The sequence below is a fragment of the Arachis ipaensis genome, chromosome B6 (genome assembly GCF_059453495.1).
Source record: "Arachis ipaensis isolate K30076 ecotype BB chromosome B6, ASM5945349v1, whole genome shotgun sequence".
Taxonomy (NCBI): Eukaryota; Viridiplantae; Streptophyta; class Magnoliopsida; order Fabales; family Fabaceae; genus Arachis; species Arachis ipaensis.
The window spans coordinates 18,394,610-18,414,719 of NC_142441.1; the positions used below are offsets into that span (position 1 = coordinate 18,394,610).

At 36.0% G+C, this 20,110-nt stretch overlaps 2 protein-coding genes across 2 annotated transcripts; one reads left to right on the forward strand and one right to left on the reverse strand.

The window, feature by feature from the left end:
* Window positions 1–2,306: 2,306 nt before the first annotated feature.
* On the reverse strand, window positions 2,307–4,542 carry NPQ1 (non-photochemical quenching 1). Its single transcript, XM_016349823.3, has 5 exons — window positions 4,055–4,542; window positions 3,820–3,974; window positions 3,640–3,736; window positions 3,170–3,561; window positions 2,307–2,982 (listed from the first exon to the last, which is right to left on the reverse strand). Exons 1-5 carry the CDS (start codon window positions 4,316–4,318, stop codon window positions 2,481–2,483), a joined length of 1,410 nt encoding a protein of 469 aa, XP_016205309.1. The 5' UTR covers window positions 4,319–4,542; the 3' UTR covers window positions 2,307–2,480.
* A 1,769-nt stretch (window positions 4,543–6,311) lies between these two features.
* On the forward strand, window positions 6,312–8,601 carry LOC107646402 (putative serine/threonine-protein kinase PBL28). Its single transcript, XM_021105451.2, has 4 exons — window positions 6,312–6,783; window positions 6,887–7,333; window positions 7,423–7,538; window positions 7,652–8,601. The coding sequence occupies exons 1-4, from the start codon at window positions 6,312–6,314 to the stop codon at window positions 8,207–8,209; spliced, it is 1,593 nt and encodes a 530-aa protein (XP_020961110.2). The 3' UTR covers window positions 8,210–8,601.
* Window positions 8,602–20,110: the final 11,509 nt, after the last annotated feature.

Genomic DNA, 20,110 nt, shown 5'->3' on the forward strand with positions numbered 1-20,110 from the left:
ACAGTTTCAGGTAACCCTCGGAACAGTAGCCTTGTTTTGGTATTTTGAGCGTGTTCAGAATCAGCCAAGGTATGTTTTAGTACTCACAATTTTCAGTCCTGCTTTTTTCCTTTTTGTGTTTAATCGGGCAAGGAGGTGGAAGCTTCTCGGTTGGCATATCTCTCTGTAAACATCCACAAGAGAGACTCGGAGGGGAGTGTAGTTATAGTATTTTCGGGGTTTCTCTAGGTTGTATTCTTCCTTATTCTTAGCTTCTTTATCTTTTTCCCGAGGTGGATAAGGTAGGCTGGGTCTCAGAAGTGGTTCTCTCAGTCGTGAGTTCTCCTCGATGTTGATATACTTCTCTGCCTGTTCTTGTACTTCATACAGGGAGGCCGGGTGTCTCTTGGATATGGATTGAGAGAAGGGTCATTCTTTAAGGCCATTAACTAATCCCATTATTACTGCTTCAGTGGGTAGTTTTGAATCTCCAAGCATGATTTGTTGAACCTTTTCATGTAATCTCGGCGAGTTTTCCCAACCTATTGCTTAACCCTTAACAAGCTCGGGGCGTGTTCTACCTTATCCTTTTGAATAGAGAATCTAGTAAGAAACTCCCTTGCCAAGTCGTCAAAGCAAGTTACTGACTTGGAGGGTAAGTTATTAAACCACTTCGTCACAACTTTAGTTAAGGTTGTCGGGAAGGCCTTGCAGCGGGTATAGTCGAAAGCGTCAACTAGGTACATCCGACGTTTAAAATTGCTGAGGTGGTGTCTAGGGTCAATTGTCCCGTCATAGAGATTCATGTCGGGGGTTTTGAAATGACTTGGAACTTTGGCCCGCATGATCTCTTCTATGAACGGATCTTCTCCCTCTAGGGGGATTTCTTCCCGATCTGTTCGGTTACTTCGTTTTCGGAGATCGCCATCTAATTTTAAGAGCTTTTCTTCCAGCTCCTTTCGTTATCTTACCTCTCTTTGCAATTCTCGTTCCGCTTCCCGTTGTCACTCAGTTTCCTGCTCGAGCTGTTCCAGTTGTCCGCCATGGCCACGAACCATTCCTAGAATCTTAATAGGATGTGGGGTTTCTTCCTCTTCCGGTGGATGTATCTCTGATTATATCTGCCTTGGCGGGGGGTTTCCGGATGTTCTTTCTCTGTGAGGAACATGCGTTCGTTGTGGTGGGAGTATGACGAGGGCATGGTCCTCCTGCTGGGGCTCAAGTTCAGATTCAGATGTCGTATGGCCGTCTTCATATTGATGGTCGGCCATTATCAAGGGTCGAATTCAAGGTTCCCGGCAACAGCGCCAATGTTCCGAAGGTTATTTGAAACATTGATTTTGGGACTGAACGTGAGGTCCAGACTCCTTCTGAGGCAGCGTCCGACTTGTTCTTATGCCGAGGTGCTGCCGTCCGAGTTTCCCATGAGGAGTTGGGGCGTGGTACCTGCAAGAGACTCCGATGTTTAAGTTAGCAAGGGCTTTAGGTAGATTTTTAGTCAATTAGAACGTAAATTATACATGAGGGGTGTTAGTGTATTTATAGTAGAGTTGATAACCACTTTTGTTGGAATAGTTCCATCTTTATTGATAGATAACCGTTCCCTCTATCTTGAGAGTTTGTTGAAATATATCTTTCAGGAAAGATAGAGATAGTGAGAGAGATTCGTAGAGACAATTACTTGCTTGGACAAGTAGATGTGGGCTCCTTCGCGGTATTCAATCTCTTTAAAAAGGTCGAGTGTGAGTTGAAGGCTTTATTTTTGGATTGGGTCTCTTATCTTTATTGGGTATGACTTTATTTGTTGGATTGGAATATGAAGAAAAGACATCTTTATTTTTATTGGCTAACAAAAATGCAATAAAAGTTTTTAATTTTTAGCATTTCAAAAATAATGTTTGCATAAAGATTCCCGTGCACCCTATAAAAATACTATTGTATTAAAAACATTTTAAATATTTTTATTCCACCCATTGTTAAATCAGATTATCTCAATTTGTCATATAAATAAGAACTTAAATTAATAAAAAGAATAGAAAAAGTAAACCATTTCTTTTGGTTTATAAGTAGATTGAATATTAAATAATTAAAAAAAATCAACACGTGATATAAATTAAAAATGAAAGTGTTTTGTTGATGATACGATAAACTTATTTAGGATATATTTAACTCCCAGTAATTAATAACTTCTAGTCCGTACTTAGTACTCTGCCTTACATCTATTTTCCCATGCCAAGAACATATTCTTTTGCTCTTTAGCAATTTTGTTGCATCTTTCCATTAATTAAAACATGACTAACATAGCTAAGGAGTATACAACCTCAATAGAACCAGAGGAAGAATCTTTTATCTGTAGTTCTGTATAGTACACTAAATCTTTACACCTAATCGTGCCAAAATAACTTATGAATACAATGAATACTTGAATAGCTTAAAAGGTTGTCTAAATCCATGCAACATAAAAAAAAAAAAGCAACAAAAAATTGGTTCACTCTTCAAATCTACCTTAACTTTCGCAAAGGCAAGGCACCTCCAAAGAGCTTTTCTACTTCAGTAGCTTCCATTTTGAGTCCGTCAAGTATTTCCATCTCCTCTTTAGACAAGCCTTTTAAGAAATTTTGCTCATCTTCTTGAAGCACTTTGAACCCTTCAGCCAACCTTTGAAATAATGTCATTTCAGTTTTCCGTACCTTCTCTACTTCTCCTTCTAACTCTTCGACTTCTCTAGCAATAGTTTCTTCTCCTTCCTCCACCTTTTTCTCCAGTCTTTCCACCAGGGAAGGTTCTGGCCCGCAAGTATTGTCTGTTTTGATAAACTTGCTAAAGTCCCTTCCTACTTTCTTCGCAGCTCTTTCGAGTTCAGGCACTATAGATTCTGGTAAAGCTTTACTTCTTGTGTACACAACAGCACCTCCATATCCATCCCATGCATCGTTTTTACCTCGATAGTATATAAAAACATAGTCTTCTGACTTATTTTCAATCTTTGATGACAAAATGTACCTGCATATCATTGCTGGTAAGTCTTAGAAAGGTCAAATTCAATAAAAAGAACAACATTCGTAATGAATTGTGAATTTGAAAAGGATTGATTCTATCAGACTAACTTCGAATTTAAAAAGGGAAGAAGTTGTTATTGTTAATACATAGTTAGATAATATAATACTCAAAATATAACATTAGAAATTACCAGTCATCTTGATAGTGAAGGTACTCATTATCATGATTATAGAGGATGCCAGGGTATTTGGGATCTTGCACAAATCTCTGCTGGGTTGACCTAGTAAGAAATCCAGCATCTGGAGTTTTTACTCTCCATGATAAATTCCCCACAAGTTTGTTGTCTTCTGTGTGAAATTCGTGTAATTGACAATCAAAAGTATCAAAACTTGGATTTAAACCACTACTAATGAACCACTTGCCAGTAAAATCTGCAATGTTAAAGTTTTGAACAAGGATATCAGGGTTTGGAGCAGGAAATTCTCCCACATCTGATTTCATAGGCACACATTTCTTCCGTGACACAGCACATTCATTAAATTCATCAACTACACTGTTCTCAAATAGGTCTCCGCATTTGATCTACAAAGAAAAAATAGAAGTTTTGAGAGGAATTAACTATAAGATGATGAATTTGGACTAGAGAGTAGGAGTACTAACTTGGCATTCTGTTTCATCAGGTCTATTGTTACAAGTTTGGAGGCAAGCAACATTGGCTGCACACGATGGATTTGAGAGACACCTAACTAGTTCTATCCTGTAATTATATTCACAAAATTAATAAGATAAATTTGAGGTTTATTCTACTGTATTATAGTTAATATATTTGGTATGGTATACCTGCATTCCTTCAATAAGCAAGTACAAGTTTTGAGAGCGTCAACAGCATCAACTGAAGGAACAATTACTAGAAACCAGGCCAAAATACTAGCCACTTCCAATGTGCGTAAATATCTACAGTTTCCCATGAATTCAAGTATTCTGTTCGTCAACATCTATTATTATTATCCAAATAAAATAGTCAGAAGAATAGTACTATAAAAAACAAAGTGAATTAAAAAGGAGAGTTATATACCGATGGGCGATTATTATGAGAAGAAGAATGATAATGGAGTTTGGCTTTTATAGTGAGAGATTGATTTCTAAAAGATACTAAGGAGTTGAAGCGTGTAGTTCGATCCGTGGTACTAGAGAATAGTCTGAAAACAAGACCACTAGAGTGGAAACCTACTGTTCTGTGGAACCTTATTTGACCTAACTTCATCATCAATGGTACATTAGTTGTGATTGTGGATTCGTGACAAGATAGTAACATTGAATTTGCAGTCAAGGTTGCCATTTGAGATATTGTAATACGAAGAGAAAAACGAAGGAATATTAGCACAGAAAAGAGAGGCGGATGAAGGAAGGATAAGTGGTGCAGGAGAAACAACAAAAAAAGTGTGGTGGCATGACAAATTGATGGAGAATAAGATAAGACACAGATTCATCATCGACTTCGTGTGGACTGTAAACGAACTCGTAAGCTTGCAAGCTGTAATTGCCACAATAACATACATCCACACTTCAACTAATTTCTTTGGATTTTTTCGAAGGCCTTACGATCGCAATTGGGCTAAAACCAACCTTCTCTATAACAAAATAAAAACGTAAAATTGTCTGTCAGAACAAAAAACACTTACATACTCCACCAGCAGTTTTAAACTTTGAGTATCAGATAGAAAAAATTTGAGTATCCAGAATTCCAAATATAAAAAGTGAGTTTAATTTAGAAACAGAATACATTTATATCTCTTATTAATTATAATAGGTGTGTATATAGAGTACTTTTATAATTATAATATCTTTTATATGATTTAATTATAATATCTAAAAATTAAATTTACAAATAGAAAAAATTTTCAATTGTTATTCTGTTAAAAGACAAAAAAATAAAAAAAATTGTTATGTCTAAACTATATTAGTAATAAGAGCCACAAAATAAAAATTAATAATATAAAAATTTAAAATAATTCAATATAATATTACTTAAAAATAAAGAATAATCTTACTATCGTAATCTTAAAAAAAATGCTATTAAAAGAAGTATTAGTAAAGATTTATAAGGCAATAATTTATATCCGTGTAGATGACTTGTGATAATAAATAAACTAATCTTTTTATTGGTCTGCAACATCAAAATACTTAACAAATAATAAGATAGAAATAAAATAACAGACGTCATATAACCCGAGATCAAAATTATTAAAAAATACGATACATTGTATAAGGTATAAATGTTAGCTGTCTTTAAAAATTTAATAATTAATGAATATTAAATATTTTTTTATAAAACATTTGTGTCTATCTTTTTTAAAATTTTTTAAATATATTTAGTATTATTGCATGATTTATTTTGTTAATTTTTATATTAATATTTTAGTACAATGTATTACAAAATGTACTCAATTTTATTAATATTATTTATTTAAAGAAAATTTAGAACAAAATTAATATTATTTATAAAAAATGCTTTATTCAATTAATAATTATACAACTCATGTTAAAAGATATGACGATGGTAGCAAGAAGAGAAAGCTGTGATGTGCCTATAAGAGTTTTATCAAAAGAATATTCTTATAAAATTCGATGTCTTCAAGGTATTCCATCTATTATATATGTCCAATTTCTCTAACCTTTTAAGAAAATTTTGGCAATTCTTCAATCATTTTCTATCTTATCTAATTTATGTTGGTGGTAAAACAAAAAGATTGGTATGGATATGAAAACAATATTTCACTCAACTGGAGTTTCTGTGTTTGCCTTGTTCATCTTTCTCTTAGTGTTCTTGGATTCTTCCTTGATTGTTTCTACTGCACCTAATGACCTACCACAAGGTAAAATCCATTCTCATTATATTCTTTATTTGTATTCTATATTAAGTAATGATGTATTTTTTATATTTTTTAAATTAGATTAGACTATTTAACATTGATAATATATCAAACAAAATATTAAAAGATGATATTTTTAGTAAAAAAAAATATCTTTTTATATTTAACCAAATTTTGTTACTAAAACTTTTAACCCACTAATATTAAAAGGAAAAAAAAGTCAGCTAATTAAGTGGCTGACCAAATAAAAAAATATTCTCACATGACATTTTTTCCTTTGTCCTAAGGGTATAACACACTTTAAAATTTGACATTATACCTTATATAAGCTGTCATTCTCAATTGGCAGTGGAATGTGCTTTGAATTTCACGACATACCCGTTCGTGGCATCGTTTGGTGAGTGTTGGAATGTCCAAGAGAATATAAGCAGCTGGACCGCAGATGGCTTCCCGGCCACCATGTGTTGCCGCAATGCCCTCACAGCTTTGTCGGAGGCACTGGCCTTGCATAATCACAGCCTACATGGACCACTCTTCGTTTCCCCGCGTCAATGGCAGAACTGCAGCACCTTATTCTACTCCCAATATAAGATGCAAGCACACTCGTGTGGCTTTGACGCGTTGTTCATGGACAAGGAAATCTACCATTGCTCCAACTTGGCTATGCAAGATGTTGCATCCATGCCGCAGTACCAAGATACCTTGAACCAATGCTCACACTTCGATCAACCGTTTGTTGAGGCATGTCCCAATTGTACCACTGCAATATTGAGCCTGAGAGACGCTTTGAACGGAGGCAACGGAGATGGCCCAGACAGAGCCGTATGCGGGGTGGCAGCTCTTGTTGCTGTTATGGGTGGCAAACAAAATGACCCATCTCTCGCTGACAAATTCTTACGCTGCTTGCCGCCGATTTCGGTCAAAAAATCAAGTAACTTAACAAATTAAATACCAACCTATAACTTTAGATCAAATTGAATTAATTAATTATTAACTTGGTATGAAGTGTTGATTATTACTTTAATTTGTGTCAGAATATTCGGCAAGTCTAGTGTTAATAAGCGTGCCAGTAGTGGTGGTAGTATTGTTGTTGATAGCTCTACTGGTAAAGTATACACTCAAGAAGAAGAAGCAGCCATTGAGGCCATTTCAATTGAAGGAGATAACATCATGGGCAGGACTATACTGCTTCACGAAACAAGAAATCGAAAAGGCAATGAATTACAGGGATGAGAAGATATGCCTAGGACGCGGAAGTGCCGGGCAGGTTTACAGAGGCGTTCTCCCCAGCGGTCAGCTTGTTGCCATCAAGCATTTGACCAAGAGCAGCCCTTCTGATTCATTCACTCGGGAGATTCAAGGCCTTTCTAGACTTCGCCATCCGAACCTTGTTTGTCTTTTTGGTTGTTGCATTGAAGGTGACGAGAAATATTTAGTTTATGAATTTTGTGCTAACGGAAATCTAGCTCAACATCTACTAAGTAAGTCATCTATTCTCATCTATCTAGCTAGCTCCTTTAACTTTATCTTCAGTGTGATTAAAAAATAAACCATAACATTGGTTATTCAGAAAAAGACTGCCATTTGAATTGGGAAACAAGAGTGAAAATTTTGAGGGATTGTTCATTTGCACTAAAGTATCTCCACTATCATATAGAAGGCTGCGTTGTCCATAGAGATATAAAGGTATGTACCTTGATTAATTCAATCACTATGTATTTATACTACGATTGATTTTGCCGTAAATTTATAATTTTATCCTACGTATTCTAACAAATTTGATGCTTGCATGTTTTCAGCTGACAAACATACTTCTGACGGAGGAATACCAAGCGAAACTGTCGGATTTCGGATTGGCAAGGATGATGGGGGTAGAAGAGAGCAAGGTATTCACAGACATTAGAGGGACAATAGGGTACATGGATCCTGAGTACATGAGCAATGCGAAGCTAACCTGTGCAAGTGACGTGTACAGCTTTGGGATTGTGGCTTTACAAATCCTTTCAGGACAGAAAGTGATAGAGATGGATCTTGATGCAAGAGACCAGCTGACCAGAAAGGCTCGAGATGTAAGTATGGGAAAGCGTCCGCTGAGAGATTTTGAGGACCCGAGGCTAGGAGGCGAGGTTAACAAGGCGAACTTCGAATCCATATTGCACATAGCGGTTCTGTGTATTGCAAAACACGGCAAGAATCGTCCAACTATTGAAGTTATCTTTGACGAGCTCGACGCCGTCTATAGGGACACCCGTTTACGCATCTCCGCCGGAAAGCAAGACAATAATAAGCGCCCGCCATCGTCGTCAACTCCATCCACCAGCTCAAGCTCCAAGTCCCCCAAACAGATCTCTGTTTGATCCATGTTAACAAAACAAACATGGACTATATATAAGGATGCAGCTTGCAACTCTATCTATGCAGCGATGGAGTGGTGTGGTGTGAATGCTATATATGTGTCTCTCCATCTTGAAATGCTCCCAATACTCCCATTAAAGGTGCTCTGTTCTGGCGAACAAGTTATATACTCCTGCGCCTCCAATGGTAATTCTTATAGCGCCCCTACTGCAGCTAAACGGGAACGATAGATCCAATACACTCCTCAAAAGGACTCAATTGAGTTCATTAGGTCGTCTTCATCTAATGAAAAATGAATCCGCTAAGTAGCCAATGAAAAATGAATCCCCAATGAAAAATCTTTATAATGTGTACAATGAGTTGGTTATTTAGTCTAATAAAAATAAATAATAAATTTAAAAACTCTCATTTAATTATTTCACATCAAATTTTAAATTTCAAATTCTTCAATTTCAAATTTTAAATTTAAAAAAAATCCAGTTAGTTATTTCAAAAAAATAACCATCTAAAATCTTAATTCTTAATTTAGTAAAGCATTTCACTCCAATATTCTCTTCTTTTTCAGCCGCCGGCCACCCTACCTTCATCAATAATCATCCCATTTTACCATTGCTACTTGGCTTGCCACACGCCACTCACCCTTAGTAAAAATAACCATCTACTTCAGGATAAAAATAATCATCCGCATACCTAATAAATTGAACATCTAACATATTTTAATTATATATAACTAAACTCAATTCAATCAACATAATCATCTATATAAAAATTAAAATAACCATCCGCATAATGACCATCCTAAATTTACCATTAAAATAGAAGAAGAAGATGAATAAACAGAAACAACTATTATGTTGAAACATAGTTTTGAAGGACTAGGCATGACGAAAACGACACTGTTGTAAAGCATAGGGTTCAAATCTGAAAGAAGCTAACCATGCTTGGATCCGAAGAAGAAGAAGAGCATGGTGATATCATCGGTGAGAAGAGGCTTGAAGGAATGGGAGAAAGCGAAGCCGGTTCGAAAGAGAGGCACGAAAAAGCGGCAAGGCTGAGCGTCGGAGGGCGAGGCGTGTCGGGCTGACCAACGAAAGTGAGGACGGTGTCGGTGGGAGGATGCGGCGGCATCGGTATGGCCGGCGAGGAATTCAGTGACGCAAAGTTATGGTAAGATTAGAAATAACCGTACGTAGTGTGAATAGATTTAAATACTAATCCTAATTTTTCAAATTTTAAAATTTGAAATTAAATAATTAATTAATGATCTAATTTTTAATTGTAATTTTATCTTTTTTTTTAATTTATTATACACATTATACACCATTAATATTGGTTCACAATACTTTCTCTACCCAAAAACAAAACATCACAATGCTGCAGACCTATGGTAGCAAATCTCTTTTGTACTTTTATTATGAAACTATTGCACTAATAGACGATTGAAATGAATAATTCGGAAACCGATTAATAAGACTTACTTTATTTCTCAATTAATCGGCGACGTTCTTTTCTTTTCTCCTTTCAACTCGCTCGTGATCTTTCTAAAGAGTAAAAACATCGGTTTATCCAGAAACGCATCATGTGCCTTTTAAGGATATTTTTCAAACGGACAAGTTAATGACTAATCCGTCGTAAATTAACATTTTATTGCTGTTGTCTAAATTAAATGAAGGGTTAAGTACGATTTTAGTTTTCAAGATACAGGTCGAAAAATTTTTCATCACCAATTTTTTTTTTTTGTATACAAAATCATTTCTAAAGTTTAACTTGGTTTTAAAATCGTCATTTCTCTAATTTTTGGACAAAAATACCCTCCTCCTTCTTTTCACTTACCATCTTCAGTTCCTAAATTCACCGCCCTCTTCTCGTTCTTTCTTGACTTCTTCCAATTCACTACCCTCCTCGCCCCAGTCTCGTCTGACCTCGCCGATCACACCTCCCTCTCCTTTCTTGCCATCCCAACCTCCGGCCTCTTCTCCGTCGCACGCCTCTCCCCTTTTGCCATCCTATTTTGATCGTGCCCAAAAGTAGAAAAATGGGAAAAGAAAGAAGGTTGACCTCCAGAAATCTTCAACGGTAACAGAGGTATAAATGGGCTTGATGGAGCTTCCCCAAGCTGCTTGCTTGGACTTAGCGGAGGAGTTATCGAACCAGAAGTTCGAAGAGTTCTGAAGAGGGTGTGGGCCAAGTTGCGGGCAAGGGTGTCGGCGCCGGAGGAGGAAGGTGGCCTGGAGGTGGCGAAGGAGTTGTCGTCGAGAATCTCTCCCTCCTCAAGTTCTTTGTTTTCGTTATTAGGGTTTGTGGTGATTTGGTTGTCAGTGATGCTTGATTTCTGGGTATCTTCAACCACCATCTTGTTCTTCAACTGAAGCTGATACAAACTTGTTCTTGAATTCTCTCTTCCCTCTCTATATATTGTATCTCTCTTAAATGAAACTGCTCTTCGTTTTGTTTTGTGTCTGCATTGTGTGCGTGACCTGTTGTGTGTATTTTCGGTTTCTCCTATCTCTGTCGTTGCCGTCTCTATCACAGTTGTTTGGCTATTATGTTGAACTGAATCCTCTCTTTATTGTATGTGTTGATTGTTAATTTGCTTTATTAATTTGTTTATTTGCTTAATTAATTTACTTGAGTTTTAAAAGGACAGTAGTTATATAGTTGTTGTTGTTGTTGTTGTTAGAGCTTGAAAAAATCTGACAAATTTAAAGAGTAATGGAAGAGGTGAAGAGGGAAGAAGACTCTGATAATGAGAGAGAGAAACTAATAAGAGCATTTTTTATCGAAGGATGATTTTAAATCTAAATCCAACGCTAGAGACGATTTCAAACTCAAAAAAGGGTTGAGGACGAATAAAATTTTCGTCCTAAACCTTAGAAACCAAAAACGTAATTAACTCTTAAATAAATATTTGTGATTTAAATACAGAATAAATAATACATGATAAAGTTAATAGTTATACATTTTCTATTTGTTTTGGTTTGATCTCATCTCTAAACTTTTAAATCATAAAAATTTTGATATTATATCATAAAAATATAAAATTATTAAATAGTTATATTTCTAGCATATTTAACTTGTGTGTATCTGTAATCATTTTAAACACTAATAATACATAAATCCATGAAAATAGATTAATTCATATTTTTTCTTTAATTTTCACATCTATCATTTTTTTGCGAAAATACAAAATGAGTACACAAAATTAGACGTTATATATTTGTTCAACTTTATACACATTGTTCCAAATATTTTTTAATAAAATAATTAAATACTTTATAAATGTATAATCAAATTTTCTTACAATAGTATAATATTTTTGTTTTAGTATAGAACTGGTTATTGCTGTCTTTATCATATACATATTATTCTGTCAAGGATACTTTTCAAATTATAACTCGTCGCTGTTGTGTAGTGAACGCTTCCGAGCTTCCTGGACATTAGATATGTGAGATTCTTGGAGCTTGAACCTGGCGTGGAACATACAAAAAGGACTCCAACATTCAATTTAATAATATATCTCTTAAAGTAGAAACAGAACTAAAATTGTTAGGATTGTGATTTTTTTTTCTAAATCTATCCCTTTTAGTCGTATTAGCACTGCTAGTTATCGTTGGAGGCATTTTTTCATACTGGGCCGTTTGTTTATTTGAAAATATTTTGAATGCGTATCCGAGGTATAACCGTATCTCTCCGAGTTATGAGAGTTAAGGAACATAGTCCCCAAACTTGACTAGATGGATCCGTATCCTGTAGTTAGCAAGTTAAGCTTTACTCCTGGTGTTATACCTCAAATTAATCCTTATCCTTTGAGCTTCCAAATTCAACGCGCATCATTTCGGTAGGCACGGGCAAGCTTGGTTTTTTTTACGTTTTTAGAATACGAAAAGTGTGATGGGTGTAATAATGTCTTTGGTGGTTACTTCGAGAAAATCACCGCCACACATCACCATGGTAAATTAGCAGTTTTAAAATCTAACCGTTGAGTAGTGGGAGAACGTGTGAGGGGGGTTTGTTGGATTTCTTTATTACTTGTTGTGCTTTGGAAAAGGACATTGGCTATCTATTTTATCTTACTGTGGAGAAGCAAAAGACATGACTTCTAAAGGTTTGCAATTCTTGTCTTTTGATTTTGTTTCTTTCACTAATGGCTAGGGATAAGGTGGTAGAAGTTAAAAAGGAGGATATCTATCGTTGGGTTCACGTTAACGTGAAGCATCACACTTCAGCCTTCAATAATGTTGAGTTGTTGCGTGGACTCAATTCTTTGAAATTGATAAAGGCTGGTGCTGCTGTCGGTATAGAATTGCTCCCTTGCAGCAGTGAGGAGAGAGTGTGCGAGAGAAAAGGAGATTGTGCACCCTCACAGCTGAATTTGACAGAATTAAATTTGAAGTTTTTATTTTCAGATTTTGAGTGTAATGTCTTGGCTCAGTTGAATTGTGCACCTTCATAGCTTCACCCAAATGCATGGGCTTTTCTACGAGCCTTTCAATGCCTAATGGATTTTCTTGATTTCCCACATTTACTAAATATCATTTTCTCTTTATTTCAATCTAAGGGTGTTCGAAAAAGTCTTTGGATTAACCTCAGTAGCTATCTTGGCCGTTTGCTGTTTATTTTATATAAATCTTCATTTAGAGATTTTAAAGCTATGTTTGTAAAAGTTCAATCATCAGAGACCAAATACCCCTTCTCTTTAGACGATGAGTTAGGTGAAAAATTTTCCTTTTACTGGTGTCCAGAGCTGACGCAGATGTTGGAAGCCACTGGAGGAATGAAGATGAAAATTTACTTTTTGGTTTCTTGATAGATTTCTTTGCAGCATGTATTTTGTTGTTGATTTCCGAAATGGTAAAAGTTGAATCAGATAAGGAGGCACTAGGGGTATATATAGATAAGTGAATGGTTTCAGGGAGTTTATGCTACCGTAATGTGTTTTTGATATGTGTATTTTGTTGTGTTGTAGGTGAAAAAGTTCCAAACTTGACAACTTCTCGGCTGCAGTCTTTCTTTAGCTAGAAAAAGAAAGGTGAAAAAGATGGTGGTGTTTCAGGCATGGAGAAAGAGGATGGCACTGACGCTGCTCAGTCAAGTGCTTTCCCTGTTTATCAAGTGAAATGGAAATGTTTTGACTCAAAGAGGTCTTAAGAGATTCTTTCTGAGGAGGAGTTGGATGTGGGGGACTGGCGGTCAATCTATTTTTGAAAAGCAAAAAAAATTACATGGTTTTGTTGATGGAGTTGGACCATAGTCTCTGTAGAGTGAGCAATTTCCTATGGTGGAGCTTTCTTATAAGGTTGCTCAACATGCTAGTGATGTTAGGATGCTAAAGAGAGTCAGAAGGGAGGGTATTGGGAAGTACATGCAGGTAGTTTTCTTTTTCTTTTGTTTATTTGTCATTTGCTTTTTGCTCAGTCTGATGTGATTATTTGTTTATAGGTAGTTGTGTTGAGGTTGTTGTGTATAGGTCGAACCATAGAGCTGCTAAGTGCCAATGAGAAAGATGTGTCAGAAAAAATGGCAAACTTGGCAAAGTTTGTGAAAGAGAAAGAAGATGTTATCATAGATGTCACTGCTAAGATGAAAAATGGAGAAGAAAAAATTGCTAAGCTTCAAGATCAGATTCATCTCTTGCAAAATCAGATGGAAGAGGATGATAATGCAAAGAGAAAAATGACATCCAGAATTCATGAACTGGAAAATGAAGTGTTAGAGATGTTTGCCGTGGGGTTTGATCGGGCAACGAATCAAGTGGTGGCTTTCGCACCTGAGTTTGATGTTGGCAAGCTCGATGTTACCAAGATCGTCGTAAATGGTGAGCTTTTTTAAGATGAAGCTGGTGAAGTGTAAGATGAGAACGTTGCTACTACTGATAAAAATATTTAGGATTTTGACTTGTATTTAGTTTGAGACTTTTTATTTGAACTTTATTGTTGGATTCTTGCCAATCTTTTGGTATTGGTTTTGTGTTTGTTGGGTTGTGATCGATCTTTTGACATCGGTGTTGTTTTGTAGAAAAAAGTTTTTTGATGTTTGGATAATATGGTTGTTTTGATTGCAACAACTTATTGACTTCCAAATTTTGATATGTTGGTTTGTGCAAATTAGGCAATATAGAAATATTTTGGTCTTTATTGACAAGACATTCCGTTGTGGAAGGCGCGGGGTGATCGGCCTCGTTAAAACCTGTCCGAGTAAAACTCATTGCGGGAAAAAATCTCGTGATCAGGAAAAGGAGTATCTCTCAGTCCTGTCTTTTTACAAAGAATTAGCTATAATAGAATTTTAAGGGGGATATGTTCCAAGTGTTGGGTAACTCGGTTCCAGCTAATGTCTACAAAGAATAGGCTCCTTTTCCATGAATCTTCAACACCCTGAAAGGGCCTTCCCAAGTCGTTGCTAATTTTTCATGTCCCAGGGGTTTTCGGACTTCTTCAATTTTCCGAAGTACTATATCTCCTTGTTACAATATCTTGGTTAGGGGTGGCAAACGGGCCTAAACCCGCCGGGCCATCCCGCGTAACCCGCCAAAAAAGGCGGGCCGGGCTGAAAAATTGGGACCGCCAAATAGCAAAAACCCGCCTAACCCGCACCACTTAAACCGCGAGCTTTGGCAAGGCGGGGCGGGCTTCCCCGCCGGGCTTGGTATTTTTTTAGTGAGGGGGTATTTTTACAATTTTTTGGCCAAAACCTAACTTTTCCCAACCTAACTTACAAGAGTATGAAGATAAAAATTGAGTGGTTTGGATTATGTTTATGTTACTTTGGAAACAATATTTATAATTATGTTTATTTTGCTTTGGAGAGAATATTTATACTTATGTTTTGGATGAAAACTTGGTTTATAATTATGTTTATTAGATATTTATAATTACAAAGATTTTATTGTTTATACATATAAAAAATATAATTTTTTATGCCTTTAGAAATTATAATAGTTAAAAGTAAAAAATAGAAGAGATTTTTTTATATCTTTATATATATTATTTAATAGTTAAAAGTAAAAAAAAAGAGGATATTTGGCGGGCTTAGCCCGCTGGCCCGCCAGCCCGCCGTTAGGCGGGGTGGGCTGGGATTTTGGGACCGCCTCACTAGGCGGGGCGGGGCGGGCTAGCCCGCCAAAAGGCAAGCTTCTGGCGGGGCGGGGCGGGGCGGGGCGGGCTTCCCCGCTTGCCACCCCTAATCTTGGTCGAACATTTTTGTTGTACTTTTGTTGTATTATAAGTTGAATAAATTGTTGTTTTAGCCTTGCCAAGTTAGGTTCTTCGTCCAACATGTCGAGCTTGGTTAGTCGTGCATCTGTATTGGTTATGTCATGCAAGAGCTCTGTGAGATCTCTACTGGCACCATTGAATTTATTCCACACAATAGTCGGAACGACATTTCTTTTGTTGATGATTGTGGTATTGTATTATAACTCCATAGGATTTCGGGAATAAGTTCGGTCCAGCGTCCTTTGGCCTCTGTTAATTTTTTTTCTTAAAGCCTGCAAAATATCTTTATTTGCTGTCTCTGCAAGCTCGTTGCTTTGTGGGTGCTTTATAGAGGAAAAATGGTGTTTGATGTGAAGATTTGTTCAAAAATCTGCAATTTTCTTATCTACACATCAGGAATTTTCAGATGAAAGAGCATACTGATGAGCGGATATTTTATACGCTTTTTGCCATCATTTTCATATAGTTTTTAGTATGTTTTATTTAAGTTTTATTATATTTTCATAAGTTTTAGTAAAAAATTCAAATTTTTGGATTCTACTTTGAGTTTATGTATTTTTATGCAATTTTAGATAATTTCTGGCTAAAATTGAGGAGTTGGAGCAAAAGTCTGATTCAGAGACAAAGAAAGTGCTGCAGATGCTGTCAGGATCTGACCTCCTTACACTCGAAAGAGATTTTCTGGAGCTGCAGAAGTCCAAATGGAGCGTTCTCAACGGATATGAAAATATAACATTCAGGGCTTTCCAGAAATATATAATATTTTATACTTTGCTTCAGAATTGAAGGCCCAAAACTGGCGTTCAACGCCAGTTTTCAGCCCTATTCTGGCGTCCAACGCCCAAGGGAGAAGAGACCAGTGTCCAACGCCGAAAAAGGACCCCCCCAGCTAGTGTTCAATGCCCTAGAGGCCTCCTAACACGTGGATCTCAATCAAGCTCAGTCCAAACACTCGCCAAGTGGGCCACAGAAGTGGATTTTAGCACTAAAAGACTGTTTTACCCTTCTTATGTAATCCTTAGTCATTAGTCTAGTATTTATTTGAGAACTTTTACACTTTTCAGGGATCTTCCACCACTTTACACGTTCATATTGTATTTTCTATCAGTATGAGTTTCTAAACCTCCTAGGTTGAGGGGAGGAGCTCTGCTGAGTTTTATGGATTAATAAAGTACTACCGTTCTATCTCAATTTGTGTTTGATTCTCTATTCTAAGATGTATCTTCGTTCTTCATTATTATGAATGCGTTGAACCAGCACAAGGTTATCTCATTCTACATGGGTTCAGAGTGAGTCTTTCATCGGACAATAATGAACCACTAGCTTGATTATACATCTCTTAGACGGCTAATCTACGACTTCGTTGGGAACTTCTCGAGACACCAGTTCAGCCGAGGTATGGGAAGATTAGAGTCTTTGTGGTAGAGGCTAAAACCAAAGGCGCAGCATTCTCTGATCCGGAAGATTCGACCTTGTCTATGGCGTTTTGAGTAGGATCACTAAGGAGAATGAACTGCAGGAGCTTCATCCTCAATCAGACTGGATCCGCACTAACCCTGGGATTCAAATCTGGAGGAGCATTGGCGACCTCTCAAGAAAGGCGTTGATTACTTACAGCCTGCCATAGAGGAAATCATTCACAGTTGGAGTAGACAGTAAGACCGGATTAATCCAAAAGAACAAACCATCTCCAAGCCTTAACCATCTTCTTATTATTGCTTTTACCATCAACTGAGTAACGTTTTTTTTATTTTCCTTTTCTGCGCTTTAAACAAACAAACAACCTTTCTATCCGCTTGACAAAGATCTATAAGATAACCGGCTTGCTTCAAATCACAATCCTCGTGGGATCGACCTTGACTCACTCAGGTATTACTTGGACAACCCAGTGCACTTGCTTGTTCAGTTGTGCGAAGTGTAATTCTGGTTACCAAGTTTTTGGTGCCATTGCCGGGGATTGTTTGAGTTTGAACAACTAACGGATTATCTTGTTGCTTAGATTAGGTATTGTTTTTAATTTTTTTAGTCTTTTATTTTCCTCTTCTTTTTCGAAAAAATAAAAAATTTTTCAAAAACCTTTTCTTTTCTTTATTAATCTTGATTTTTGGTTTGAGTGTTTGTTCTTGTTCTTGTTTGAGTCTTTTTCGAATTTCTTGAGTCTTTTTTTCTAAAAATTTTCAAAAAAATAGTATCTTTTGTTTGAGTCTTGTGTCAATCTTTAAGTTTGGTGTCTTCTTGAATCTTTTCTTTTAAAATTTTTGAAAATTGTGTCTTTGGTTTTCAAAATTTTTAAGTTTGGTGTCCTTTGCATGTTCTTGTTTTCTTTGAATCCTTTGAGTTTTGTTCTTGGTGTTCTTCTTGATCTTTAAAGTGTTCTTATTTTTCTTCTTGTTTTGATCTTAAAAGTTTTAAATTTGGTGTCTTTTGGTGTTTGTTCTCTTGATTTTCGAAAATTTGTACTTCTTTGATCTAAAAACTTTAAGTTTAGTGTCTTTTGGTTGTTTTTCTCTTTCTTCATTAATTCAAAAAATAAAAAATATCTTTTCTATCTTTTTACCTTAATTTTCGAAATTTTCAAAAAAAAATTCAAATTTTAATTTCAAATTATATCTTATCTTATCTTAAAATCAAATCTTTTCAAAAAAATCAAATTTCAATTCTCATCTTTTTCAAATCTTTATCTTATCTTATTTCAAATTCAAAATTCAAAATTTAAAATTCAATTTTCAAAACCTTATCTTATCTTATTTCAAATTCAAATTTTAAAATTCAATTTCAAAATTTAAAATTTAAAATTTCAAATTTCAAAATCAAATCTTTTTCAAAAATCAAATTTCAAATCTTTTCTTTTAAAATTTGATTCTTTCTTATCTTATCATTCTTTTAAAATTTAAATTTCAAATATTTTTAAATTAGAAACTAACTTTTTATTTTGATTTCAAATCTTTTTGATTTAAAACTTATCTTTTCTTAACTTCCTTATTTTATCTTTCTTACCTAACTTATCTTATTTTTAATTCAAAACATTTTCTATCTTATCTTCTTTTAAAATTTAGTTTCAAAATCTTTTTCAAATCTTTTCAATTCTTATCTTATCTTGTTGACTTTTTCAAAAAGAATTTTAAAATCAAATCTTTTCTAATCTTCTATCTTATTTTCAAATCTTCTTAACTAGTTACTTGATTTCTCTTTCTTCTTTTTCAAAACTTTCTAACTAATTCTTCTCTCCTCTTTTTTCAAACACTCTCTTCTAATTTTTAAATCTTTTTAGTTAATTAGCTTTTATTTTCCCTCTTGTTTTTTGAATTTAATTAATAAATAAAATAAAAACAAAAATATTTTAATTCTAGTTTCTTTTTTTACTTCTAATTTTCGAATTCTTCTGCCCTTTTTATTCGAATTCTTCATCTCATTCCTACATCTTCATTCTTCTTTCTTCTTCATATCTCACAAGGAGTTCTCTATACTCTGACATAGAGACTCCTATTTTTTTGTCTCTTATTTATGCATGCAGGAACACCAAGATCACTATGAGTTTGAAGTGGAATGCGCAGGCCAGGAGACTTCTGGACCCCGACACAGATCTTACTCCTGATTTCTGTGGAAGAGGTATCAATACACTCCCTATTAGAGCAAGTAACTTTGAGATCAACCCATAACTGATCACCCTAGTGTTGCAGAAGTTTCAATTTTACGGACATCCACAGGAAGACCCTAGTAGATTCATCTCTGACTTCCTACAGTTCTGTGACACTGCAGAAACCAATGGAATGGACCCTGAATTCTACAAGCTAAAACTATTCCCATTTGCTCTGAGAGATCGAGGAAGAGATTGGTGGTATATTGTACCCAAAGGAAGTGTGAATACATGGGATAAGGTTATTAACAAATTCATGAACAGGTTCTCTCCCTCGCAGAGATTGGCTAAGTTAGCAACAAATGTTCAGACCCCAGTCAGGACAGAAGTTCTAGACAGGAGACTGTAGCCGCACCCCCTGCTGAGAGTTATAGTGCTCCTAGTGCTATGAGTGGTGACCACCCTCAAGGAGACACTGACACCTATGACCAGTGGACACCTGAGCTGGTTAATACTTCTCCCACTGAGTTGTTTGAGGAGGTGCATCCCTATAGGGCCCTCACAGAAAGCCTGATACTCTCTGGAAAGGAGACCTTAAAAGAAGGTGAGACAGTAGTCTTCACCAAAGAGGCCGAACCTCAGGAGTCTGCTACTGAGGGACTGAAGGCAATCAAGAACCAGGAGGATCCTGAGAATGCCATTGAGCACGGCCCTACAGAGAAGAAGGAACCTCGAGTTGAATCTTCTCTGGATGTGCAAGAGAAGCCTGTGATTACCACAGAGCACCCCCTTGCAGAGGTAAAAGAGCCTCAAGAGCTATCTTTTCTTGGCGTGCAGAAAGAACCGGCAGATGAGCAGTTGGCTCATTTTCCAGCAGCCCTTAAGGAGCTGCAAGTCAATATCTCTACTACAAAGGTATTGGAAAAAAAGACCCCCTATACGGCCTGTCTAAAAGACATTCTTTTTTAAAAGAAGGACCTAAGGAGAGCTGAAATAGAGGTACTTATTGAGAAGTATAGTATCCTAATTCAGAATGAGCTGCCAAGGAAGATGCCAAATCCAGGGAGCTTTCAGATCCTATGGACTACTGGAAAGATACTTTTGACAAAACC

Coding starts and splice junctions, on each gene's coding strand:
- LOC107646402 (XM_021105451.2), top strand. CDS start 6,312: ATGTGTTGCCGCAATGCCCTCACAGCTTTGTCGGAGGCACTGGCCTTG. Junction 7,334..7,422: donor TCTAGCTCAACATCTACTAA/GTAAGTCATCTA, acceptor TTGGTTATTCAG/AAAAAGACTGCCATTTGAAT. Junction 7,539..7,651: donor TTGTCCATAGAGATATAAAG/GTATGTACCTTG, acceptor GCATGTTTTCAG/CTGACAAACATACTTCTGAC.
- NPQ1 (XM_016349823.3), bottom strand. CDS start 4,318: ATGGCAACCTTGACTGCAAATTCAATGTTACTATCTTGTCACGAATCC. Junction 3,975..4,054: donor CTCATAATAATCGCCCATCG/GTATATAACTCT, acceptor TAATAATAATAG/ATGTTGACGAACAGAATACT. Junction 2,983..3,169: donor CTTCACTATCAAGATGACTG/GTAATTTCTAAT, acceptor AATGATATGCAG/GTACATTTTGTCATCAAAGA.